The 26496-nt window shown below is 45.0% G+C and overlaps 4 protein-coding genes and 1 long non-coding RNA gene across 6 annotated transcripts in view; 3 read left to right on the top strand and 2 right to left on the bottom strand.

Moving 5' to 3' along the window:
- The first annotated feature begins 84 nt into the window (after positions 1-84).
- On the top strand, positions 85-3086 carry PTPMT1 (protein tyrosine phosphatase mitochondrial 1). Of its 2 annotated transcripts, none has more exons than XM_069858131.1 (4): positions 85-313; positions 380-460; positions 1361-1552; positions 2784-3086. In XM_069858131.1, the coding sequence occupies exons 1-4, from the start codon at positions 143-145 to the stop codon at positions 2919-2921; spliced, it is 582 nt and encodes a 193-aa protein (XP_069714232.1). In that variant the 5' UTR covers positions 85-142; the 3' UTR covers positions 2922-3086. The 2 variants fall into 2 exon arrangements, with proteins under 2 accessions (XP_069714232.1, XP_069714233.1); XM_069858132.1 differs by having other exon boundaries at positions 2767-2888.
- KBTBD4 (kelch repeat and BTB domain containing 4) lies at positions 2423-10647 on the bottom strand. The gene is made up of 4 exons (XM_069858083.1): positions 10548-10647; positions 7990-8610; positions 5621-5727; positions 2423-5117 (listed from the first exon to the last, which is right to left on the bottom strand). The coding sequence occupies exons 1-4, from the start codon at positions 10564-10566 to the stop codon at positions 4257-4259; spliced, it is 1608 nt and encodes a 535-aa protein (XP_069714184.1). The 5' UTR covers positions 10567-10647; the 3' UTR covers positions 2423-4256.
- The window catches only part of LOC138721247 (uncharacterized), a 238913-nt gene continuing 214839 nt past the window's right edge, over positions 2423-26496 (bottom strand). Inside the window, exon 2 of the long non-coding RNA XR_011337525.1 lies at positions 2423-3118. This is a non-coding gene — a long non-coding RNA (uncharacterized lncRNA). The remainder of the gene's footprint in view (positions 3119-26496) is intronic.
- On the top strand, positions 10550-17219 carry NDUFS3 (NADH:ubiquinone oxidoreductase core subunit S3). The gene is given in 8 exon segments (XM_069858127.1): positions 10550-10729; positions 10731-10779; positions 11588-11650; positions 13167-13264; positions 13529-13678; positions 15248-15373; positions 15664-15783; positions 16983-17219. Coding segments are annotated over 8 exon segments (939 nt in total). The 5' UTR covers positions 10550-10564; the 3' UTR covers positions 17151-17219.
- Positions 22199-26144, top strand: FAM180B (family with sequence similarity 180 member B). Its single transcript, XM_069857013.1, has 3 exons — positions 22199-23038; positions 24854-24933; positions 25475-26144. Exons 1-3 carry the CDS (start codon positions 22972-22974, stop codon positions 25916-25918), a joined length of 591 nt encoding a protein of 196 aa, XP_069713114.1. The 5' UTR covers positions 22199-22971; the 3' UTR covers positions 25919-26144.

The following is a 26496-nucleotide window of genomic DNA, read 5'->3' as shown; positions in this document are numbered from 1 at the left end:
CGGCGCTTCCGGGAGAGACCACTGCGGGCCCGAGGCCGGGGGTGGGGGTGGGCCAGCGCGCCCTCCCCCCGCCGCCGGCCGGCCCCGCCCCGCTCCCCCCGCGGGCTCCCCCGCCTCGCGGCGCTCGGTGCGCTCACCCGGCATGGGGCTGGTGGAGGCGCTGGGCGCCGCAGCGGCGCGGCTGCTCTTCTACCCGACGCTGCTGTACACTGCGGCGCGGGCGCTGCCGCCCGGGTCCCGCCGGCCCTGGTTCCACCGCATCGATGGCTCCGTGCTGCTGGGGGCGCTGCCGCTGCGGGGCCGCGGCCGCAGGGTAAGGCGGGCGCGGCGGGGCGGGGCGGGCGGAGCCGGCGGGGCGTGACGGTGTGTGTGCCCGCAGCTGGTGGCCGAGGAGAACGTGCGCGCCGTGGTCACCCTCAACGAGGAGTACGAGACCCGCTTCCTCTGCTGCTCCGCCCAGGTGAGACCCCCGGCAGGCGTCTCTCGTCCCTTGTCCCGGAGCCCGGGAGACTTCTGCTGCCTCCCGCCAGGAGCTTGGCGGCGACTGCTGAGTCCTCCGGCTTCTTCCCACCTCAGCCGGCCTTTCAAAGCGGTGCCAAACCAGGAAAACGTGAGGAAGTTGCGGCTGTAGTGGCGGAGCGGGAAGAGGAGCCCTAGATCCACACACATCGCTACGCGAATACAAAAACGCGTTTTGTTTCGGGAGGAAATGCCAGCTCCCCTCCTTTCCTTTAACCGAACCCACATCATTTCAATCCCCTATAACTTCTTCTTTCCGATAGCCAGCACTAAAGTTTTCGTACATCTGATTTAAAGGGTTGTGGGAGCAAAGCTAAGTATATGGAAGCTTAATTGGGACTAAGATAATGCATGAAGCTGGTACCAAGCATGTTAGAATAAACGTTATTAAAAAGACCAGGTGTTCCGAACTAGACACACGGGATGATGAATCTTGAATGCGTGAGAAAGCCAGGCTGGAAAAAAACACCTGGGAATAAATGAGTTTGAGATACGACTGAAAACAGTCATGAGAGGGAAGAATAGACAAAAGCATCCTGTTTTTTTGAAGTTCAGAAAACCAAAGAGGTATATAAAGATCTGCCTGAATGAGAGAAGCCAGTAGTACTTTCTTAATTTGACTCCTGTATGCCATGCTGATTAAAAGAATATGCTTAGAGAAGATTACAAGATCTGTGTCCTTCATCGCCCCAAGGGTTGGCATTCAAAGCCTGCTTACAATGCTGCTGAATTTCCCAGCTGCCTCAACAGGTTCTGAGTTCTCCTTCTGAAAAAAAAACCCAAACCCCATCACCACAACATTACAACACTTAACAGGTTGTATCTGCTATATCCATTTCAGGAATGGGAAGCAATGGGAGTGGAGCAACTGCGTCTCAGCACTGTGGATCTAACTGGAGTCCCCACCTTGGAAAATCTCCACAAGGGTGTCAAATTCATACTGAAACACCGAGCCTGCGGTAACAGTGTCTATGTGCACTGTAAGGCAGGACGCTCCCGCAGTGCCACCATGGTTGCAGCATATTTAATTCAAGTAAGAAGGGTTCTGTACTCAATGGGGTTTATTTTCATACACTCTGGGCAAGTACTGCCACCCTTTACAATTTCCTTTTGCTCAAGAAACCCGAGCATGTAGAGATACATTAATACTCCATGATTTTACAGAGTCTGGACTGGAGACTGACTTGAACAGAGGTAGATAGCTAGGCTCCAAACTTACATTGCTGTTTTTTAGAATACGGCAAATGCGAAGTAAATGAAGAAGCAAAACTTAATTTGCTGAACAGTGGTCTAAGCTGTCTTTGATAATCTAATTTATCTTTGCATACAATACTGTCAAGATAATGCTTCCTAGAAGGCTGCAAAGTAGCTGCCACTGCAAGTAGTCTTTTCATCCGTATGTATAGTCTGCCTCTGCAGCTCAGTTATTAGCACAGGCACTGGCAGAGATGTTCTGATTTTATGGGAAAGAGACTGATGCTGCAACAAAGCTTTCAAACACATGGTCTGCTGACATCTGCTGCCAATTCTGGCAGACCAGTCAGACTTCAGGAAGTTGTTTGGTTTACTGGGCCGTTAATGTAGTAAGTTCTCAATGGATTTTGCATGTTTCTGCTTTTTTTGATTCATTTATGGAGTAACAGATTGAGGTGGTAATAACAAATCACTAATGAAGGCAGGTCCACTGAGCAGATAAACATCTGGTTTTGTTCAGATTTTCTCCTTGGTTATCTTAAGTGGCAAACCGTTCCAAGCTTTTTGGTAAATACAATTAAGGATCAAGAGAAGGGGCTTTGGTTTTCAGAGTTTCTTCTTAGACCTAACTGGGTAAGCCAGCACATGGAACAAAATCCCACTTACGGCTTCCTCTGTTGGTGTTAGTGCTCCCTGAAAATTTTTCCTGTAGTGCTGAAGGGAAAATTTTCTCACTAGGTGCTGAAGTGCAATGGGAGTAGTAGCACAGGGGTAAGCTGCCTTTTCTCTATGGTCTTGTGGAACCAGGACAGGAAACTATTCACAACATGACAGTAGTATGAGTGAGAAAGAAAATGCAGATTCCAGGCAGCCACCATCCCTCATTAACTGAGGGACTAATTTCCTGGACTTGCATTGACATTCAGGCCCCTCTGAAGGGAAGATGAAGTAAACAGAAGAGACAAGCAGGTTATCTAACAATTGTAATGTTGCTTGTAGCCTCCAGGAAGGCTCCATTAATTGGTACAGATATGACATGATTTTCACTTGAAGGGTTTCTGCCTTCTCAGCTGCATCACTGGAGCCCTCCGGAAGCAATAGAGGCTATCACCAAGATCCGTCCCCACATCCTTATTCGGCACAAGCAAGTCCAGGTCCTGGAGGCATTTCACAGGAACGTGATTGCTGGGACTGCAGAGCGTCAGTAAGAACTATTAGAATCTTTGTCTTGGCTGCTTAAAAAAACCCTTACATCTTAATGATCTAATGAAGGCTTACACGTGGTACTTCTTGACCATCAATAAAGACATTTCTACATAAATTACAGTAAATCATAGAATGGTTTGAGTTGGAAGGGACCTTAAAGATCATCTAATTCCAACCCCCCTGCCATAGGCAGGGACACCTTCCACTAGATCAGGCTGCCCAAAGCCCCATCAAACCTGGCCTTGAACAATGCCAGGGATGGGGCAGCCACAACTTCCCTGGGCAACCTGTGCCAGTGTTTCACCACCCTCATTGTAAAGAAATTCCTCCCTACGTCTAGTCTAAATCTGCCCCTCTCCAATGTACAGCCATCCCCCCATGTCCTACATGCCCTTATAAAAAGGGGAGGCTAGGCCGTTTCATTAAAGCTTGCTTTCCTTACAGCTAATCCCTTAGTTCTCTTGGAGCCCCACAGTTCCTTCCCACATACAGTATCAGTACTGAGCTGAGATGCAATCCATAGGAAGTGAACTTCTGTAATATTTGTAGCAATGGAAAAGAAAACTTTGTCTCAGCAGAGACTTTATTCAGGTTCCTACCCGAAGGGTTACAGTGCCAACAGAGAGGGGTAGGATGAAGTGGTCTTAATTGTGTCTTTCATCAATACTATGTTATGATTAGAGGTGTGGATTCCTGTACAGTAAAGGAAGCTAATGCTAATAAAAATCTCCCTCTTTATGGCAGGTGATGACAGAGCAGTAAACAAGTTCCTAGTTTGTTACCACTTATCCAGGAGAAGTGCTGTATAATAAAACCCACTAAAGGTCTCGGGGTCAGCTCTAAAATCTGTCTCCTGTAAATATTTCTGCTAGTCCCTCCTTTTGCAGTAGGGGTGTGGGGATGTCCCTGGAGGACACGGTGCACATCTAACTGTAACTGACATGGCAGCAACACGCGGTCTCCTAGGCAGGTAAAACTAGCAGTCCACCAACGAGGACACTGTCCATATGTTATGGGATTTGCAGACTGGTGCCAGGCTAAAAACCATTTGCTGCAGTTTGGGCCTCAAATAGAAGCAGCTTATCAAGGGATCGAAGTAATAGCATTTAGTCCATCTGAAATCTAAGATGCAGCAGTTCAACTCTGACAGTGCTATGTAAAATAACAGGCCCACAGCCAGAAAGCCTGTACTTCCTCTGCACAGGTACAGAGTATGGGGTCTTTATTGGATGTTGTTAACTCATAGTAATTGGGACTGATGCTGAAGGTGGGTGCCTCTCAGCTGCACAGCAGAACATGGTTGCTGTCCTTGCTGTCACTGGGCCTGCTTTTTCCACTTAGGCCAGGACAAACTGCAGATTAGTGAGCAGCACTTTGATGCCACTTGTGACTGTTACAACAGAGGTGGCTGGGTTAAGTTTAAAAGTATTTGCGTCACCCTTTTTATAGCGGTCACGGAAGACATATATGCTGCCATTGCAGCTGGCAATTTTCCAGAGGGATGGTACCGAGCTCCAGGCATCTGGCAGGCATAGCCGGGTGAAGCTATCCAGTAGGGGATTGTAGCATAGCAGTGAATCCCCTTCAGCGACGATGAACACTACATCCTTGTGTACAGCAGCATGCATGCGCCCTGCAAAAGGCAGGACATATGGCTTCACATGGCATTTCTCTGTGTTGGTATCATAGCACTGAATTAGCCGAGAGGGCTTGGTAAAGAAGTCCAAGTCATTTTCCTCCCCACCCAGCAGGTAAATGACACCATTAAGGTTTACACCTGCAGCTCCAGAAACTGCTACTTCCAACTGGCTGGTCTCTGTCCAGACATTGTCTTGTACTCTGTAATATATGACAGCATTAGACAGAGTGTCCTGTAGAGTTTTCCCCCCCAGTGAATATATTGCATCCTTGCTTGGCACAGAGACAAGGGTGTGTTGGAGCCGGTCACGGGGCAGAGGGGCACACCATTCCCAGTCTATAGTTGCATTGTTGCATTTCCACATGCGTCGTGGAATTGAGCCACCAACAACGTACAGGTCACTACCATGTTTGCAGGCTGCAGTGATCTGGTGACACAGGCTGTTCTGGCCACTCACAATTATGGAGTCATTGTCGGCACAATACAGAGAGACAGCGAGTGAATGCGTACGCGATGACTCCTTTCCGATCAGGTAGATGTGAACATTTTCTCCAATCACCTGAAAGAAAGGAAGAGTGTGTGAGCAAAACTGGAGCTGTTTATGCAAACATCAGTGATGCCTAAGACCAAATTTTTCAGCTTAGGACTTGCCTGAGGTGAGTGACTTACTTCCCTCATCCTGCCAACCTACAGTGTTTGGGATTCAGAGCTTCAAAGCCCTAGGTAAGATCTGGATACATCACTGATGGAGTAGTTATAATAATGGGAGTGCCATCCTCAGATTTCTGAATGGTCTTTTTGGTAACTGAGCATCTGGTGAAGTAAGTTATCCGTGGCATTGCTCCAATGACTAGTGAAAGCAGCCTCAGGTTAAATTAAAAAAGCTGACAGTAGGGTTGCTATTTATGACAAAGAAAGTATTCCTTACGAAAGCACCATGAATTTAAATGGCATTTGTGTTTTGCAACTTTCATGTGACACCTGTGAGCAGAATGCCCTGCCTTGGGAAGTGTGAAACCAGCAAGTGCTACACCAACCCTGGAACAGGAGGTCTTTTTATACCTTCAGACTCGATCGCAGTGCCTCTGAAAAGGCCGCTCGCTCCTCCTTGTTGAAGTTGATCCAGGTTTCTATAGCAGCTGTTGGATTCTGAGAACATGGAACGCCATCTGCGGTTTGGGGACAGAAAGGCATTTATCACATCTAGACAAAGGTGTATGTGCTCAGGAACATCCTTTTCCTGCAATTCCCTCCCCCGACTCCCACTATAAACCATACTTTCTAGAGAAGAAAAAAGATAAAGAGGTTCATAGATTTTGTCAGGCATGATCAGCAATGCCAGCCAGACAACTACATGAAAGTAGTTTGTATAAATATCAGAAGACAGAAATGCCAGATCTTAAGGACTGTGGATGAGTTTCAACAGAGGAACTTATGTCTAAGAGAAAGAGGGCAGGAAAGAGGACTTAGGTACTTTGTGACAACAAAAAAAAGTTTTGTATTTAAGCATTTAGGCAGTTAAGCAAAAAGATTCTCTTATCTGAGAATCTCAACAGCTGCCTTCCTTTTGGGCTGGTCCTAGAAATCTATCTAGCAAAAGTCATCTGCAGAAACTGTCCTCCTCTGAGCGCTGTCAGACAGCTGACCCTCAGGATTGAACATCTAGTGTTGCTGTCCTCTTAACATTTGGAAATCCTCAATGAGCTATTATAGCTTTCTTTAGCAGTGTGACAGTAGGAAACACTCAACAGACTCCATCAGATTTCAGTTTCCAGACATAACCGGAAGTTCTGGTTGTGCCACAAACTATTGCATCACCATCATCAGTACATTACCTAGAGGTGATACAATGCAGTATCTGTAAAGACTCTCATGCATACCATCAACTTTAAAGGCTATTTTGAGTCTTATGGACAGATTTGCAAGTATTCAAAAAAGCCACTCATGGTAGGTCTGGTGTTGTAACAGCATACGGAACACGACACACAAAGTATAGTTATTTACTCATTTACAAAATTATGTAATTAAAGTAAGAAAGGGGCAGTCTTTCTGGTCCAGCACATTTGAATGTAGGAGCTGCTTCTACATTCTTGCTTCCTCTAACAATGATACATAAATACACAAAACCAAAGTTGTGATTGTAGCATCATGAAGTGGTTTCCAAGTACTGTCAGTATCTACTACTACGGGCCAACCCGTCCTGGGGTGCACTGAGCACAGCATTGCTAGCCAGTCGAGGAATGTGATTGTCCTGCTCTACTCAGCACTGGCATGGCCCCACTTCAAGTACCGTGTGCAGTTTTGGGTACCACAGTAGAAAAAGCGTATCGAGCTACTGGAGCTGATTAAGGGCTTAGAAGGGAAGCTATACAAGCAGTGACTAAAGTCACTTGGTCAGTTGGAGGAGACTGAGGGGAGACATCATCGCAGTTTACTGCTTCCTCACAAGGAAGGAATGATAGGACCCAACAAAATGTCAGGAAGATGTGCCAGGGGCAGTTTAGGTTGGACATTAGGAAAACTTTCTTCATCCAGAGTGTGGTGGAGCACTGGAACAGGCTCCCCAGGGAAGTAGTCACAGCACCACGCCTGACAATATTCAAGAAGCATTTGGACAATGCCCTCAGACACATGGTGTGAATGTTTGGGTTGTCCTATGCAGGGACAGGACACGGATTTGATGATCCCTGTGAGTCCCTTTGCAGCTCAGGACATTCTATGATTCTATACTAGAGCAGAAAAGAATCTTTAAAGATGAGTGGCAATTGGATTAAGTTTTTGATGTGTTGACACACCCTTCACAACACTGCATCATTGACCCATTACTGTGGAAGGGTATTTCCTTTATGAGAAGGGTAATCACTGTATTACCCAAGATGTTACAATGCCACTATTTCAGTCAGCTAAGCGCTTAGCCTAAATAATCCAAACAATTATATACAATTGCTAATAACATCAACATACTAAGAAAATATGGCTTGTGCTAAGCCTTCTTACAAATGCTGACTTCTTGCATTAGTATGTTAAATGATTACAAACTCAAGAAAAAAAAAAGACTTTCATTTCTGGTAAGGTTTCTTTGCTTTACTTTTAATGCAAACAAAAATAAAACAAATTGTTGAAAATTACTAAGCTATGTTTAAAAACCCTGTAATACTTCTGACCCTGTTGACTCAGGAACAGCTGGGAATTACCAGCATCCTCTGTGTCCCTTTTCTATAGCCTAGATGCCTCACGTCCAGTAACAATTAATAGTATTTTCCCTGATTAATTTATCCAGAATGTTTTGCTTCGCTCAGCTTAGCTAAGCCTCTGAATAGACAGTGATAATGCAAGCTTGGATCCTTCCACCTTTTCAGTTCCATCCCTGACAGACTCTCTGAAAGTCTCTTTCTACATCCACATCCTGAGTAGTCTCAAGAATTACTTACCTGTAAGGATGTCTGTCAGTAAGCGAAGAGGCAGGTGTAGGAACTCCTCTGTGTCTTGCAGTTGAGACAAATGTGACTTTGCACAGTGTTTGGCAGCCGTGTAGAGCTCCATGTCACTGTGTTGATCTGCCAACCACATGACCTGCAGACAGTTCCTAACCTGCACCGTACGGGCCAGAAAACGGGAGCACTCTTCAAAAAGGGCAGTCAGCTGATACATGTCTGCCACTTCATAGGTCTCCTGCAACTCCTCTGCCCTCAGCTTTACAGTCCCGTGGTAAATATAGTCCACAAGGAGCTGAAAGACACTCTCACTAACATCCTGCAGCTCAATCACCCGGTTGTGGGCCTCCTTTAGGTTGGAAGTGAACATAGAACGAAAAAAGCAACTCTGAGCTGAGAGGACCAAACGGTGCAGCTGGAATTCTTTGCCTTCCACTGATATTGTAACATCAGCAAAGAGCTCATCCTCCAAACATAACTTCATAATACCCTGGGCCACACGGCCTGAGTGGGAGCGGTCAGTGAAGGTGTAGTTCACAAAGTAGTTTTCTTCCGCAGAGGAACTGCCAGTCTCTTCTGAGGAGTCCATGGTACTGCACAGATCAGACCTCCAGCAATCTGCAAAATTACAATAATGACATGGTTTCTTCTCTCCACCAAGATTATGCTGTATTTCAGGGTACAGGGAAAAAATCCAAGCATATTGGTAAGATGCCAGCATATTTTAGACTGAATATAAATAGTGGAGCCAGAAATTTCTGCTTGAGTTTCAGAATCTCAAACAACAAATGAAAAGTTGGCATAATCAAAATATATAGCAAACTTCCAGTACAATAAGCACCACATGCCAGCAGAAATGGGAGACATGCATATCTTTTCACCACTGACACAAAGAAATACAGCAACAGTTATTCAAGTGGAAAGTCCAGCAACCGCCCTAGGAAACTTATGAAGCCAAAAGAATGTGGCAGTACCATAGCCGGTCTAGATGCAAAAAGGATAATAGTTTAACAAAAAGCACAGACAGCAGTTCATATCATCATGAAGAGTTAATTACCATCCAAAATCAACATGATAAATCTGTGCAGTGATATCAAGTAAGATGAACTTGTTTTCACCAAAAAGATCCATGAGAAGTCTGCCGGACATAACCACCTGTCCTTCAAGCTATCCAAATGAGATAACTGATGGTCCTGCTCAGTTTGTTAATGTGCCAGACACCTTCAGCATGCAAAATAACCCATTAGGTGTTGTTAACCACTGTTTCCCAAGCAGCAAGAACTCAATTTAAAAGATAACAGCTCTTAGTAAGTAACCAGAAAATGTTTGCAGAGCTCCAAGCAGTCTGTGAATCGAAACAGCTTCTGAACCAGAGAAGGACTGCTGTAAAAAAACAGCTCTGAATACAATTCTTGACAGCATTAGGAGCAAAGAGATGCCTACCTGTGTTTGCTATAAACTTATTTTTACACCTTAACTATCAGCCATGGTGACAAATTTCTTCAGTTAACGCTAACCATGATTTCCAGCACAATGTTTCCCCAAGATGGCATTTTTCTCCAGAAGATTCATAGTTTCTCATTCATGCTTCATTTTGTCAAACATGCATTTTCTTACAATAGCTCTGCTTGACATAGAAGGGCTCCTAAGTTCTTTCTGCTCAAGTTCTTTTCATAGGAAGTAGTGTCTACATCCTTAATGGTCTGGGCAAGTCTCTCCCATCCCTGACGACAGCCTGCCTTAATTACACCCTTTTGGGGACTTTACAACAGTTCTGGTCTGCCTCAAAATAACCTATACATTAGTCTGTAAGAGACTGAGAAACTGCAATTAGCACAGAACACGTTTGTACTGTTTTTTTAGCTTTATCAAGTATAACCCTATCCTGCAAATTCGCTCTCACTTCAGCTAAAGCTCTTGATCCTTACAGTCAAGGTGCTCAAAAGCTGCAGCCTTGAATGCTGAAGGGACCAAGCAGAACACAAAGATATGGATGGATGGATGAACTACTCTGCTCTCTTAGCACAGCGAACCAGCTGTCCCCGCTGTCCTGCGCCATTTCCTGAGGACTGGTGCCAAGTCACGAGAGAAATGCCAAGCGCAGCTACAGACTACTGTAAATCTCATCTCCTTCTTTGTAAACACAAAGTTCCCCTTTGCATCCATGGCATCGCAGCTATAAAGAAAGAGAGGTACAGGAGCAACAGTGTCCCATAAAGCAAAATCTTACACTTCACGCACTACCAAAGCAATGACCTGCCGCGTGCCATGCTACAGGCAACGACACACCCGGCACACTTACTTTCTCCCTTCCTCCTGACAGGTTCGCTGATGCCATGCAGGGCCCGGCACCAGGGAACCTCCGTACACCACTGACAGCGACGTCGCCCTTCGGGGACGGAGAACGAATTCTCGGAAGAGTGGAGACGCCCCCCACATTGGGCCGCTCTAACGCTGCGGAAGCCGCCGGAGCCGCCTGAGCCCGGGGTGGGCTGCCGGGCTTCCGCCCGCGCCTGTACAGAGCCCACCGCCCTCCGAGCCCACTCTGCACCCACCTGCGGCGCCTCCCTTCATGCCGCCGCCCCGAGCTGCCCCTGCGGCCGCTCCTCGTCCCTCACCCTTCGCCGAGCGCCGCCGGACACTTCCCGCTTCCGCCCGCCCCCAGCAGGAAGAGCGGCGGCGGCGGAGGCAGCGACTTCCGCTTCCGGTCCGTGCCCTTGCTCGTCCGTGGGGCGGCGGGGATGTTGGCGGCGGCGGCGCGGGGCCTGGCGCGGGTCGCGCTGCGAGGTGAGGGGTGGAGGGAGGGGCACGAGGGGTTGTTGTTAGAAAAAGGGGGATGGTTTTGGTTTAAGCTGTAGAGGAGTTAAGCGTCATCTGAGCGATGGTGTTCTTGGAAAGTTAGGCAGTGTCCCTCAGCCAGCGCGTTTTCTTTCAGACAGTGTTTTTCCAGACCCGGTTCATTCTTTGGATATAAGAACGTCCTGTGTGCAGCATGGTTTGTGCTGAACAGATGAGTCTTCTCCTGTAGTCCCTTCTCTTTGCAGTCTCTCCCCATCTGAAATGCAAGGTCAGGCAGAGCTGTTTCCAAAGCTCCAAATTACCAAGGGTTTTGATTGTTGTGAAGTTCATAAGAACATTAAAATCAGTCCTTGGAAAGTAACAGCATATGCATAAGATTTCTGGGAAAATTTATCTGCATTCAGACTGGATATCAGGAAAAAAAATGTCACAGAAAGGATCATTGGGCACTGGAACAGGCTGCCCAGGGAGACGATTGAGTCACCATCCTTGGAGGTATTTAAAAGACGAATAGACGAGGTGCTCAGGGACATGGTTTAGTGGCAGATAGGAATGGTTGGACTTGATGATCCAATAGGTCTGTTCCAGCCTGGTGATTCTATGATTCTGTGCGTCTAAGTGTGAAATCTGTTCTGCCCCAGCTTTTGTCCCTCTGCACGTGGTGGATGGATGGAGATCACTCCCTTGTGTTGCCCAGGCCTGATTAAACAGTGCTTGCTTTCTAAAACCTCAAAAGAAGCCTTGGAGAAGTTATTTGCTGGCCTTTTCAGTATTCAGTGTGCATTTCTCTCGACAGCTGGTGCAGGCCCGGCGGCGTCACAGACCCGGCTGGCAGGGACCTCGGCCACAGAGACACGGCGTGAGTGAGCAGGGCTGGGCGAGGGATGCGGTGGGGGCAGTGGAAGAGGCCAGGGTGTGCAGTTGTACCCCTTTTGGCTCCCAGCATTTGACTGTCTGGAGGACACCCCTGTGCCATGTAATGATCTCAGGGGGCTGGGGGAATCTTTCAGAATGTGGGACCCATAAATCTGAACTTAATGCAGAACAGTAGCTTTGTCGATAACGGCGCTTGCCCCGTGTTCCCGTTTGCATCTTTTCCCGTGGGCTAGCCTGCTTGTTCTGTGCAAAGAAAAAAAAACTGAGCCAGCAATGTGCTCTCAGAGCCCAGAAGGCCAACCATATTCTGGGATGCATCAGAAGAAGCGTTGCCAGCAGGTCGAAGGAGGGGATTCTGCCCCTCTCTTCCTCTCTTGTGAGACCTCATCTGAAGTGTTGTGTCCAGTTCTGGAATCCGCAACATAAGAAGGATGTGGAACTGTTGGAACGGGTCCGGAGGGGGGGGCTACAAAGATGATCAGACCTCCCATATGAGGACAGGCTGAAAGAGTTGGGCTTCTTCAGTCTGGAGAAGAGAAGGCTCCCAGGAGATCTTATAGCGACCTTCCAGTACCTGAAGGGGCTACAAGAAAGCTGGGGAGGGACTTTTTACAAAGGCTTGTGGTGATAGGATGAGGGGCAATGAGTATAAACTGGAGAGGGGCAGATTTAGACTAGACATAAGGAAGAAATTCTTCATGGTGAGAGTGGTGAGGCACTGGCACAGGTTGCCCAGGGAAGTTGTGGCTGCCCCATGCTTGGAGGTGTTCAAGACCAGGTTGGATGAGGGCTTGGGCAGCCTGGTCTGGTGGGAGGTGTCCCTGATGATGGCAGGGATATTGGAACTAAATTATCTTCAAGGTCCCTTCCAACCCAAACTCTTCTGTGATTCTATGAAACATGTTCCCCAGCAGCAGCTCTATGGCCCCTCCTTGGCCTGAGTCTTGAGGAGTGCTTGTAATAACAACAACAACAAAAGGCAACGAGATTCTAGGCGACATGCAGGGGCTGCTTAGGTGCTGGCACATCAAACAATATCAGATTATTTTGTCTAGAAAATAATAATCCTTTTTAGGCCCGGTCTGAATGTCGTGAGCAGTATCTAAATTCTGATTGTTCTATCATCTCTCCCTTTCCCTTTTCCACCTTGTTACTTAGTTCACCATCATCTTGTTGGACTGTTCCTCCTGCTGCATTTACAGTGCACAAAAAAATTTCTGTCTATCACTGGCATAAACTTCTTTCCTTATCAAAGTCTCTGAGTTCCTGATGTTTTGTGTAGCCCAACATGGGTATGTTGCTGTAGTCTAGTCTGTTATAGCATCCTATATATTCCACTGCACATGTATGTTATGTTTAGCTTCAGAGTTACCACCAATAAACTTTGCAGGTTAGATTGGTTAAGGGGATTTTTAAGTCCGGGTGATAGTTATTATTCCTCTTCCTGTTGCTTTCTGTATTCCATGCCATAATTTTGGGAACTATATTTTTCCCTTTAGCTACTGTCAGGCCAAAAAATGAAGTTGAGCAGAAGCAGCTATGTGCTTTTGGAGAGTACGTGGCTGAGATCCTGCCTAAGTATATCCAGCAAGTACAGGTAGGTGCTGTTCAAGAAATTTTTCTTGTGGGAGGGACAGGATCTAGTGAGCACACTGCTTGTTTAGATGTTTTCAGAAGTTGTTCTGGGGAAGAAAGATTGTCAGAAATACATGAAAGCTACTGCTATTATTAAGCTCCTTTATCCGATGTCATTATGTGTCTGCTGTACAATAAATTCTTTTTTCAGGTGTTCTTCTGGATTCAGTGTAATGTTCAGTCCTGTTGGTGTTTGTAGTTATGCTCTTTCCACTGTTTTCATCAGGTGACCTGTTTCAATGAGCTGGAGCTTTTGATCCATCCAGATGGGATCATTCCAGTTCTGACCTTTCTTCGAGATCACACGAATGCCCAGTTCAAATCCTTGGCTGACTTGACTGCTGTTGATGTCCCATCTCGGCAGTACCGCTTTGAGGTAAGAACTGCTCAGAGGTACAGTACTCTGAGAGTTTCACTGGTGTTGGTGGCTGTTGTAGCTCTGACCATATATTTTGCTTTCTGGCAGTGGAAAGAAAATCCACACCAAAATGCTGAGTTTTGTTTAATCTGTTCATGGAAGCAGCAGAACTGGTATTGTGTGGGTTTCTAGTCTGGCTTTCCTTTTGTGTTTTCCTGAAAGTCTCTTTCCCTTTTTGTTTTTGTTTTGATTTTACCAAAGTGTCTAGAGACATCTTCCTGGCCTGATGTGAATTGGTGCTCTTCCTTCTTCTGCTTAGGCCTGTCAGCCTATATGCTCATATATGTTTCCTTTAAATCCCATTTATCTTAACAATTTTTCTCTTTTAAAAACCCCCAAACTAAACAAAAACTATTTAGTTGCTTTAAAAATATTCCCTCATAGTCAGGACCAAAGAGGAGATGAGGCAGATTCTGAGAAAGCTCGCAGAAGGTTTTGGGCGCGAGACTCCCATTGTGGGTGTACTTTCAGTGGATTTTGGAGATATAGTTCCCACAGATTCTTTTGAAAATGTCTCCATATAGTGTTTCCGCTGCAGAAAAATTGCAGCTGTAAATAGAAAAAGAAAAGATACATCTTTGGGGAAACCACAGGCTCAACATGTTGTCTCCTCATCTGCTATTAGAAAGTGTTGTTCATAGCAGTATTGCAAAGACATGATGGTAATTTAACCTAGGAAGATCTGTAAAAGGCAGTGTCAGAAAATCCTTAGGGCTCACGTGCTGTAGGAGGCTGACTACAGTTTAGGCATTCTTATAGATAAAGAGATATTCCTCTTTCCTCATCTAATCTGGGCAGGCCATCTCTCAGACAAGAGAAGGGAGTTGGTAGATTTTTAATTCCCAGCAAGTAACACCATTAATGAAAAGCAGCTGATTTATTTCACCTCTTTGGTTTATTCCGTGGTATTAAACGGCTACTCAGAAAGTGAGGGGTTGCAGGTTTGCCTTATCTGTATTAGCCAATTAGATGTTTGTTGTTTTCAAAGAGTGCAGCTCCTTCTTGCTCTGCTAATAACAGCTTTGACTTTGAACTCATGATTAGGCAAAAGTCCTCAGAGCTGTAGAGAGTTTCTTTAACTCAAAGGCCTCCAGTCTCTGAAGAAATTGAAGATTTTTTAATTCAGGATTTTTCTTTTAAAAATCAGGGTAGTAGATTCATAGAAATGATAGAAATATAATCCTTAATGAATTCACCTTTTTCAGCCATCTTCAGAGTGGCAGCATCAAAAAAAAGGCTGCACAATTTTTTTAAAGGTTTGGGTATTTTTTCAGTCTACTTGTAGTAAGTATTCACCCACCACCCAGACGGTCTAATAATCCTCATAAGCAGCCTTTTTATTAGTGCTTTATCACCAGAAATTTTAGAAATTTGTTAGAAATTTTCCCTGGTATCCAGCTTCTTTGGGATTCTGCTGACAAAGAATATTTGAAATAGTCTTTGTGTACCTTTGCTTAGCCATTACTGTGCTGGTAAGAGATCCATAAATGCCATACGTGACCGATGCCTTCTTTTATTCTGCTTCAGATTGTTTACAATCTCCTGTCTCTGCGGTTCAACAGTCGGATCCGTGTGAAGACATATACTGATGAGCTGACGCCTGTTGACTCAGCAGTGTCTGTGTACAAGGCAGCAAACTGGTATGAAAGAGAGGTGAGTGGCTGTGTACTTGGGAACAGAGTCTTTGTAGAGAGAGACTGTTTTCCTGATTAAACTGATTCCCAGGGTCATGAGGAAGAAGTGTTTCTCTGGCTGCCTTTTCAAAGTAGGAGATAAAAGGGTGTTTGATTTGCTTTTGAATTAGTTCCTGCATTCGTTTTGCTGGCACTGCGCAAAGCCAGGCACGTAATTGACATTTAATGAACATTTAGTGAACGTAATACGTGAAGGTTGTTTGTTTGTTTTTTTTCTAATCTAATTCAACTTGGTTCCTTTTTGTTTAGGTTTGGGACATGTATGGTGTTTTCTTTGCCAACCACCCTGATCTAAGGCGAATCCTCACAGACTATGGGTTTGAGGGCCATCCTTTCCGTAAAGACTTTCCTCTCTCTGGTTACGTGGAGGTAGGAGATGTGGTCATGCCTAAAGTTACCAAATCGCCAATACTCTTATCTGAGCTTTGATACAGAGATGTGACTGCTTTACCATCCTTTGTCTGAAAGGCACAATGGATGTTTCACTTGTCTGTATTCCAGAGGAGCTTTATAGGTTTCCTGCGTGGAAATTTGAAATCGTCACAAAATATCATCCATAATAAGGCAGCCAAGGCTGGAGACATTGAGCAAATTGCATGTGCTGTAGACACCAAAGACATTTGTCAGGCAGAGAAAGTGATTCTACTTTTAGCATGTCTTCTGGAAGATTAAACTTCCCACTGTAAAACTGGAGATTCCCAGAAGAGTAAAGGACTGAACTGATTTTAATGCAGTTGGAACTCCACTTTGTTGAGTTTTTGTAGGCCCAGGTTATAAAACCCTAGGTGATAAATGGCTAGAATCAGTTCAAATATTTACCTCTGTTTGTCAAACTGCAAGTGAAATGAGTATTTGGTGTCTGTCCAGTTTCAAATGACCGCCTCGCAGAAGCAGTCATATTTGGGGTAGTTCTAAGACTGAGTTGAATCTCAGAAGAAAACAGTGTGGTTCTGCAGACAACAGAGTATTTTAAGAAAAATCAAAATAACAGCAACTTCTTCGAGAGAGGACCAAGCAGCATTTCCTGACCTGTGGTTTGGAGGTCTGGACTGGCACAAGCCAGTCAGAAGTGTCTTGTGCTCACCTACACTTCACCCTGTTTGTCTTTTTTGTCCAGTGCTCTGAGTGTTATGCTAAGAAGGACAACTAAACCCAAACTAACTGCCGTGTTATAAAGATTCATGAGAGTAGTCACAAGCTATGCCAGGTTGACAGGCCACTTTATTTCAGTGACTTACGAGAAATTGCTTCGTCATATGACAAACTAAAAGTTTCCTTCCATTTTGACTTCATGCAGACTGTAGGCTGGGTGTTCCTAGTTCAGGGTGGTTGGACAGGACAACTGAGGTACATGGTAGTAAAGAAGAGTATTTCCAGAGGTCTTGGTGGGATCTGGTGGGCTCTTGTTCAGTCATGAGGAGAACTGAAGCTGTGGCAGAGCTGTGGCTTGTCCATGGCGTAAGAAGTAGATTACCTGTACCAAAGGATGGCCTCATGTAGAGTTAATAGCAGAGATGCTATTGGGACTTTATGAAAATGACTGACCTTTGTGCTTTGCACCCTTCTAGGTGCGGTATGATGATGAGGTGAAACGGGTAGTGGCAGAGCCTGTGGAGCTATCTCAGGAATTTCGCAAGTTTGATCTGAATAGTCCTTGGGAGGCATTTCCTGCCTATCGTGCAGCTCCAGAACCCCTGAAAATAGAAGCAGGAGCCAAGAAAGAAGATGCAAAATAGCAGCAGAATGGAGCAGATGCACAGCACTGTTCTAACATAGTATTTATAAAAATAAAAATTGATATGAAATTCTTGCCTGGTGTGGTCACATTAATAATGTTGTTTTCAAACTAGATCAAAAGCACAGAGCGAGTGGTGCTAATTTACAATCTTGGTATTCCAACTGGTATATGTTTATCTGCTGCTTTGAGTTGTAAGGCACTGGATTTGTCTTTTTGGTTTGCAAATTGAATGAGGAATCTAGGCATTCCTTGTGGCTAAGATGCCTTATATATACTGCTCCTGCTGGCTGTCTCTGCAGGCATAAATTATAACCTGACCCCTCACTAGGAGACTGTACTGAAGCGGCTAAATAGCTTAAGCAGTGGAACAGCAGAATCTCAGATCCAAGATGGGTGTTGGGAAGACTAATAATACAGCAAATGGGCAAAGCTTTTGTAAATTGTTCTAATACATTTGTTATTAGGATGAAACAAGATGGACCTGGATCCCAACCAAAACAATTGTGGAAAACTGCATTTTTTTGTTGGGAATTAGGTCAGTGCTTGTTCTCCTTGCAGAAGAGGGAGTTGCAGGTAACCCCTCACCTGCCACTTCCTCACGCTGGCTTTTTCTTCACAACCAAGCAGAATTGCTTTCTCCAGCATCATCAGTTAGTGCTTTTTCCTGCAGTCAAAACACAGAGTCTATTCCTTTTTGTCACCGTTCCAATTATTTTGAGCTGTATGATGTAACAGCATTACCACTATCTTTACTCTTGCGGAAAAATCTCGGCTCTCCAAAAAAAGCTGGAAAAATATTGTAGTTCCATTCCAACCACCACCTGTTTGAATGATTACATTACAGCAGTCATCAATTAATAATGTCAATTGTCCTTAGTCCAGAAAATGTGTAACACAGTTCTGCATCAGAAAGCTGGTTGACCTCATTAAGATCTGGAAACTGTTGTATAAGAGATTTCATAAAATAATTCACAAGCTGTTTGTAGACATTCCCTTAATTGCTCCTTCAGCTTTTAAATTGTAAAACCACCAATTAAAAATGGGGGTTGGGATTCTGGGAATTTGATCTGTTTGCAAGAATTAAGAGCTGACCTGTATGTTAAGAATTGGATTTCATGTTTGTTTGTTTCTACCCCCGCCTGGTAAGCTTGAGTCTCTTAAATACTTCTTTTTTTCTTTATTTTTTAAATCTATTTCAGACTGCTGTAGCCGGCAGTGTTTGATATGTGACTCAGAAAAGTGTTCTTTACATAAAAGAAAGACATTTACAACTCACCTTGAAGGTTATAGCTCTTTGCAGGAAAGAGAAGGGAACACATCAGAACTTCGGGGTTTTATACAATTCTTGGTTCTTCTTTGGATCTGCCATCAATTTAACTGATTAAATAGGAAATGTACTTTTAGTCCTTCCTACACCATGTTTCACAGCTGATTCTGTTTTCTGTTGCAGTGGCTTTTTTTTGCATTTTGATGCCTATTGCACAAGACAGAAAAATTCCTAGCACCACTTCTGTTACTCTGAAAATTCTTTATAGAACACATTTCCTCCCCCCACACACACTCTCCCTCTCTCATCCCAGGTTGCCTGAGGCACCTTGCCAAGACTTATGGTCTGTGTATCATAAAAAAGATGTATTTCCCAGTATGAAAAGTCAGAAGTCTGATGGTAGCTGGAACAGAAGGGAAACTGCCATTTAAACGTGATGTTTGTACAGAGGGAGAATTTTTGATTGGCATAACATAAAGCAATATTAGACAATGTCCTGTCAAGTTAGACAAAATGTGAGGTTTGCTGAAGAATGCACGTACTGGAGTCAAAGGAGCCAGACCTGTGGGGACAGACACTGGCTCCAGCAGGTCTTTTATATGTGGAATAGTTGCTAATAGACCCAAATCTCTTCTCATTAGAGAACCCTAGGAGCTTATTAAGAGTACCACTTACTCACCCAGACGCATTATCCCAGGGACAAGAGGTTACATAGCTTCACAAAGAATTACTAGTGTTGGCACACTACCTCTTCCATTGTTCCTGAGCCCCAGGGGCCACCCTTGCCTATAGAACTTGCTTGCTCTGGGTTCCTGTGGCTGGTGGGCACTTGCTTCATGCTGTCCTAGGCTGTGGTCAGCTTGGTCAAGCATGCAGCTACCTTCCAAATTTTCTGTCCCTGCCTGATGCACATCGCCAGCCTCCATGAGGCCTGTTTGCCAGTGTTGGATTTTCCAGTTGTAGGAGGGTGTTGGATGAGATTAAGTCAGATATAGCTGACTTACAGACACACTGTTATGAAGAGAAATTGTCTGGTACTGCTGAGACAAATAGACTTGAAGTGATGACTCACAGTCACCATGTTGAGCTTCCCCAGATGAGAAGGTTTTGCTAGTGTTTTCTGGAACTCTGGCATCTTTCCCTACAGATGGGTGAGCAGACTCTTGTCTCTGAGGATGTGGCTGTTAATAGTGGCAGGGTATTCACCTGCATCATGTCCACACCACTACGTCATGACCACACCCATAAGGGCCCATATGGGCCCTTATGAATGATCTCCAGTCAAAATCCTGATGAGGATTTCAGCTAGGCCTTGCTGATCTGTATGCCCCATACCACCTATCACTCTGCATCCTATTACCTCTTCTCCAAGTTGAGGAGGGATCCTTTTATGCAGTAGGTGCAGTGGGATGGGGCCCTCCCTGCCACTGTTAGGCAACCTTCAAGCAGGGGATGCAGCTCACAAACTGAAAGAAAAAGATGATGAAAACATTTGTACATGGACCAGCAGGACCATACCTGGAAAATACTGGTATGATAGTGAAGGTCCTGTCTGATTACAGACAGTACTTCTTTCAAGGTGTTTTTCCTTCTTCACCCTCTGTGACCTGAGCCTCATCATCCTGGGGAGCCACGTATGTCCTTCTTCATTCCCCTCTTTCCTTAGCTGCCTTCTCATCATCATCGTCCTCCCCTGAGCACCTTCCAGGCAGGCCCAGGCTGGGAACTGTGGTCTCCCCAAGTTCTGGACAAGATGTTTGAAGCAAGAATTTCTTGTATTCTTTTGTGAAAACGCTGCCTATCTCCCTGCAGTCCCATCTCAAAGAAACCTCCCTCCCCAAAAGGCTCTTCCTGGTGCTGTATTAACCACACCTTGTGCCTTCTGCCAGTGCCGTGGACCAGATGTGTATCTAAGCACAGCCCACGTGGGTTCCTGTGGCAGGATGCTTGTCCCAGGATACAGATGTAATCTCCAATGGGGCAAGGAAGCAGCAGAAATTTACTGTGTTGAGAGAAAAAGGTAGCTTCAGCTGTACAAACACTGCTGTGTATATGTTTACAATAGAAAAGTAAAATATGTGAACAAGGTAACAAAATTGAGGTTCTGTACAAACAATGTAATGGTGAATGGAGGTGCTAAAAAAGCCAACAAACAGACATTAGGATTTACAGCCTACAGGAGTCTGTAATGTTAGGTTCACAGGAATTCTTCCCAGCAGATGCTGTCACTTGTGACTGTGGCAAACAGAGGTTAGGGTAGCTGCAACCTCACTACACTGTTCCCTCAACAGCTTCTCACTCCATTGCCCCAGCTCTCCTGTGACAGGCAAAGCTTCAGTCACCTGGAACAATTTTGCATCAGCATCCAATCAGTTCCTTCAGTTTTTCATCCCTCATATCTTGCTCCTCTTTCCCATCTTCTTGCTTCAGAAGGTCATGGTAGAAAGCATGAAAACTGTCAAAGTGCCCCTGCAGAAACCTGGCTTGATGCAACATTTTGAAACTGCTCCTACAACAGACGGTATGGCGGGGGGGAGTGTGGAGGGACAGGGTTGTGCATACTCAGCTGTGAATACCTGTCAAGGACAAAATCCCTCAGGAGGAGGAGCTGCACTGCCTAACATTGCATTGCTGGGACTGTGTGTGTCTATCAGAAACTCAGGTTTGTTTCTGTGCACCCAATAACTACTGCTGCTTTATAAACAACTAAGGCATATGTTTATCACTGTGCAATTGCCTTTCTGTGCAGGATAGTGAGGCAATTCTACAAAATTCCCCCAGCTCAAGGCACTGATGCCTGTCCCCCACCTGCCACTGTATCAGTCATGTAAGCACAGCCTCTGGCCTACTTTCTTCTCCCTCCCTAGGGTATCCCCCTCTAGGCACTCCAACTGCAAGCTGTTCCTAGGAAATTTTCTTGTTGACCAAGTCATATACAGCCTTTGCAGATGTTGGCCAAAATCCTGGACTCCTCCTTGTGTCACATGCTGCACGACAAAGGGAAGCTATTTCATGGCCCATGAGACGCGGGGTTTTTTAACATAGTGACTTCTAGACAAAGTCATGCATACATTGTGGATTGTAAGGGATTATGGCACAAAGCAGAAGGCACATCTCTCATACTGTACAGGTGGGTCAGTAGTGTCTGCCTCTTGAGTAGCATGTGGTTTGCAGTTTAATAGAAGACATCTCGCTCCAGAAGAAAGGGATGCATCTAAAGCAGAAGCAAAAGAAAATAATGAAAACTTCAACAAGTGTACCCTGACTTGAAGATAGCCAAGGCTATGACAGAAACACAGGCCTTATTTTGGTCCAAACTAAGGGTATGAATGGCTCTGGGTATTGAGGGTCCTTCCTTCCCTGAAAAATGTAGGACTATTCTATTATGTGCTGCTTTTCTTTGTAGCTAGTCTAAGTCCACATATTGCCAGGTGCAACTACAGATGCTGGAAGTTTCAGAAGATGTGATGCTTTTGACACCTTACTAACTGGAACATCATCCCTACCCTCAGTAAAATATCTGGGGACAGTAGTCACTACAAATCGACACCCTGTAACTTGCTGAGAAGGGTATGTGTTTCAGCTGCACCTTCTCTCTTTTCTAGGCAGACTTCTATCCCCAAAGAAGAACTTTAACCTCAGGGAGATGGTGTGGATTCTTATTTATACATTCTATTAGGTATTTATATAACCCTGGCGTCCCAGAGACACCCAGGACTATATAGAGAAGAAATACAGAACAGCTTGGCTGGGATTAGGCACTACTAAAAGTGCGAAGATCTGTAAAGAACAGATACGAGCTGTGAAGGGAATTAGATGAAGATTCTCCTGTGTAATCAACAACACCTAAGGCAGACTGTGTTCATCATAACCCAGAAGCCTTGTTGCAGAAGAGGATGATGAGATGCTAAAGCCAGGCAGGCTCTGATGCTTGTTGTTTGCTAGGTTAGTATATTGCGTTCTCCTTCTGGGAGGTTTGGAATGGAACAGAATGGAACAAGTGACGTTTCTCTTTCTTGCTTGTATTTTTTGGCTGCTACTGCCCTCCCATGAACCCGTGCAGACTGATGGCCTTATCTGTTTTTGACACTTCAGGATTGTTTGCACATTTTCAAACTCAGGAAAGAAGAAAACTGAAAACAAAGCTAAAGAGCTGAAGTGCCATGAAGCTGTGACAGGGTTGTTCTGCAAAAGGACCAGGAGGTCCACCCTTCTTCATATGCAATGAAATTTCTTGCCTCTGCTAGCTTCCTTGAATAAACTGTAGTGAGCAATCAGTCTTTGGAAAAGAAGCTTAAAACAATTCTGCCAGAAACTTCACAACAAAGTCTTCCAAGTTTCCAAAATATGATGGAAAATATCCTTCAGGGTCAGCAGGCTGAGCTGCAAGCCCTTCCCAGGGCTGCAACTAGAAACACAGCAACATTAATCCATTCCAACAGAGTCCGCTGGGACCAGAAGCAGCAACGGAAGACGTCACAGCAAACAACTCTCACTTCACGCACGGCATTGTCCACAGGGTGGGTGGCAGCCACTGCCAGGCTGGGCTGCTATGGCCAAGGTGCAGTGCAATGCCTGGCTGATCCTGTGTGTGTTTGCTGGATCCCAGAGGCTGACAGGTAGGAATGGCACCTGCTAGGGATGTGGCTTCTTGGCTTGGCAAATGTTCATGCAATGAGTCCCAGCTGGGGCTGTTCAGTGGGGGAGACACTTTACCAAAGTGTCTATTGCCAAAATGAAGTGTCTTTGCCAAAGTGTCTATTGCCAAATGAAGACCTGCTGCTGGTTTTGGTGGCAGGGGGAGGGTTTTTTTGTGTCTCTGCTGAAAAAGCCTACTCCTACAATAATTTTTGTAGGTTTTCTAGATTCCTTTTGGAAAGAAACCCACCCTGTTGAGTCATAAAGTAAATAAGGGACCATTTTTGTGTCTCCAAAGAACATTTATGTTATTATTTCAATACATTGCTTGTTTTGTTTAATTTGTGTTTTACTCTACTAAAAAAATTTAACACTGTGTAAATGTATAAGACAGTTACTAATAACGGCAGTTTGGCAGCTATTCAAGAAAATCCTTGACTTTGCAGCCAATCAGATGTCTTTCAATCAAGGGATCTATGACCCTAGTGTATCAGTTAGCAGAGAGAAGACCGGCAAAGAAATGATGCAGTATCTTTACCTGAGCTAAAAGCCTTGCTGGCACATCCATGGAGGAACAGGAAAGATCAGCTACGTTCCTGCTCACATTCCAAACCCACAGTTGGCTTGGATCAGGGAGCCTGCAGCTGTGTGGAGAAACAAACCTCCACAGCCTGAGGGGTGGCAGTGCACTTCTTCAGGCAGCTCATACATCTCCCCAAAAAGCTTTAACCAAGAAGAAAAAGTTGGAATTTGGGCTTGAAAGTCATCATCATACACATAGAGAATTAAACAATTTTTCTGCTTTTTATAAGAAGCTGCTGACTTTAATTCTGGAGTACTCAATAGAAATTCTCCCTCTTTTTTAATGTAAAAAAAAGCCTTTATTCACATAAAAATGAAAAAAAAGTGCCAATGCTTACTATTTTATAGGAGCTTTTTCCATTTTATGTTTCTTGACTTGAAGGATGTATCTATAATAAGTAGAAGACAGACTGCTACATGACTACACTGATCAACACAGAGAAGGGAAGGGATGCAGCCTCCCTCTCACAGTCCTGGACCAAGGCTAATTTTGCCTCCTTTTTTCACGAAGAAATAATAAAGGCAAAATAAATGCATCAAGTTAATGTACTAGAATTATTAGTAAATGAAAATTAAAGAATTTTAGGATTAATGTGACTCATATGAATAAACTCCCACTCCTCTGGCCCCATATACATTTTTTTTTCACAGTTTAAATAATGTCAGGTGGCCCAGCAAGAAATTAACTGGACAGGAGAAGAGCTGTAATGGATCCACCCAGGTTTCTTTACCCTTACACCCTGCCACCAGCTCAGGTAAAGATACTGCAGATGCTCAGGGAAGGAGTATAAAACCAAGACAAGCACCAGATTATGTTTCCACCAGCAGGTCAAGGAGCATCCCAGCACCTTCCTGCTGTTGGACAGCATCACTTTCTCTGGCAAAAACTGCCATACAACGAAACCCCACCCATACTTGGCATGAGGGGTTTCCTTGCTGTCTGTCAAAGCAAACACCTTTTGCCGCACACTTTGCTCTGCTGGCAGGATTAATCGCTGTCATATCCAGAACTTGCATGTGCCTCACTCAATCACTTCCACTTCTCTTAAAAAGCTTGTTTTGCTCATCAAAATCTTGTGGTCAGCATCTGTCATGTTTGGCAAGCTATGAGCGAGAGCTCAGAAATATTGAAGACATTGTTGACAACCAAATGACAAAAACAAACAGGAAGGGCTGTGGTCTTGCACTATCAAACTCTGCCTGATGTCTTCCAGATGAACACCCTCGCAGCAGGGATGGTGCTGACGCCAATGCACCTCGTCGTGGCCCAGAGGATGCCGACGTCATGCTAGAGGTCTCCTGGGCGTTGGGGGCCCATGGGCCAAGGCACTGTTAGTGCCCGCGCTGCCACCTGCCTGCACATGAACACCCATATTCTGCTTGTTCTCATCCCAGTCGGATTTCCTGGAAAATGCCTTGATGATGCCCTAATTACATTTGTGCACCTTCCCATCATGAAGTGCAGCTGAAGGGGGCTCTGACCCCCCTCCACAGCACCTCACAGCTTTAGGGTGGGACAAGGGACTCCCCCGACTCAACACAGTCACACTGGGGAGCTGCTGCAGGCAGGACTGTCGTGGGAGAGGCAGGCTGGGAGCCGTGAGTTGGATGGGTCCCACTGGGAGACCGAGGCATGGGGCCAGTCACAAAAGGGGTGTGGGGCTGGCGAAGGACATGGAGTGGGACTAGGGGGGCTGTGGGCAGCGAGTCAGCAAGTGGCTGCCTCTCAGTCTGGCCTGAGATTTGGCAGCATTGCAGATGGTTTTACAGCTTGATTATAACTGGTGGAGTGTTTGTGCTGGGCTTCTCATGTGCATGCTGCTCTTCTCTTCCAGATGCTCTGGGGAGGGCTAGATATTCAGGCTGACGGGACAATCCGGCTGCAAGATGAAGAGCTGGCCTCCCTGCGCCTGGCACAGCAGTTCATGCAGATTTTAGAGGAAGAAGTTCCCAAAACACCAACAGAGATTGAGCAGCACCTGGGATATTATTCACTGATGAATACCCCTTTGCCCCTAACAGAGTTTGACCGTCTCCTTTTCACCAGTGTTTATAGTGCCTACCAGATTCGCTCCATGCAGGGTCTGGATAAAAATCTCTGGATTAGTCTTTTCTCTCAGCTGGTTAATGAAATGTTTCGTGATCTCTGCAAGGGGCTCTGCCCTGCAAATACCACCCTTCTTCTGGCTTCCTGGCCTTGGAAGGAGAAGCCTTCACATTTAGCATCCCTGAAACCTTTCTATCATTCTAACCTGGCTAGGACCAAGAGAGACATTTAATAAGGGAAGTTATGGTAGGAAAGGACATCCCTGACTTCAGCTGCATCCTTGGTTATTTAGAATGCTTTTCACATTATTCAGGACTGTGTACAAACACACACCTTTTTACTCTGCTTTCTGCTTTGCATTGGCAGCTCTCTAAGGATTTATACACCAGCTTTTATTTTTAATCTAATTAGGACAAAACTATAAAATACATTTCACCCTTTCCTGGTTTTGGTTGATTTTTTTTTCTGGTTTTTTTTTTGGTTTTTTTTTTTTTTTTAAGTGGGCTGTGCTGAAGGGGGCAGTGCTCTTTAGATATATTATCTATCTCGATAATGATGCTTACTAAGGAAATGCCCTGGCAGTCTTTTTTCCAGGACGTTGCAGTGGTATTCCAACTGACTTCATTTCAGATAATTCAGTTCAGACTCTTTATATTCCCCTTGTGGTTTCAGCCAAGTCCACTATCTTTTATCCTCTCCAGCAACCAGCTTAAGCAGATGCTGTTGTGTTTCATTATATAGGTCACATTTAATTTCAGCTTTTTGCTCATGTGCCATTACATTTTATGTGTCCATAGTGATTTCCCATCC

This window comes from Phaenicophaeus curvirostris, chromosome 5, assembly GCF_032191515.1.
Source record: "Phaenicophaeus curvirostris isolate KB17595 chromosome 5, BPBGC_Pcur_1.0, whole genome shotgun sequence".
Taxonomy (NCBI): Eukaryota; Metazoa; Chordata; class Aves; order Cuculiformes; family Cuculidae; genus Phaenicophaeus; species Phaenicophaeus curvirostris.
Note: the sequence above shows the minus strand (reverse complement) of the source record. Positions and strands in the feature narration are given on the sequence as shown.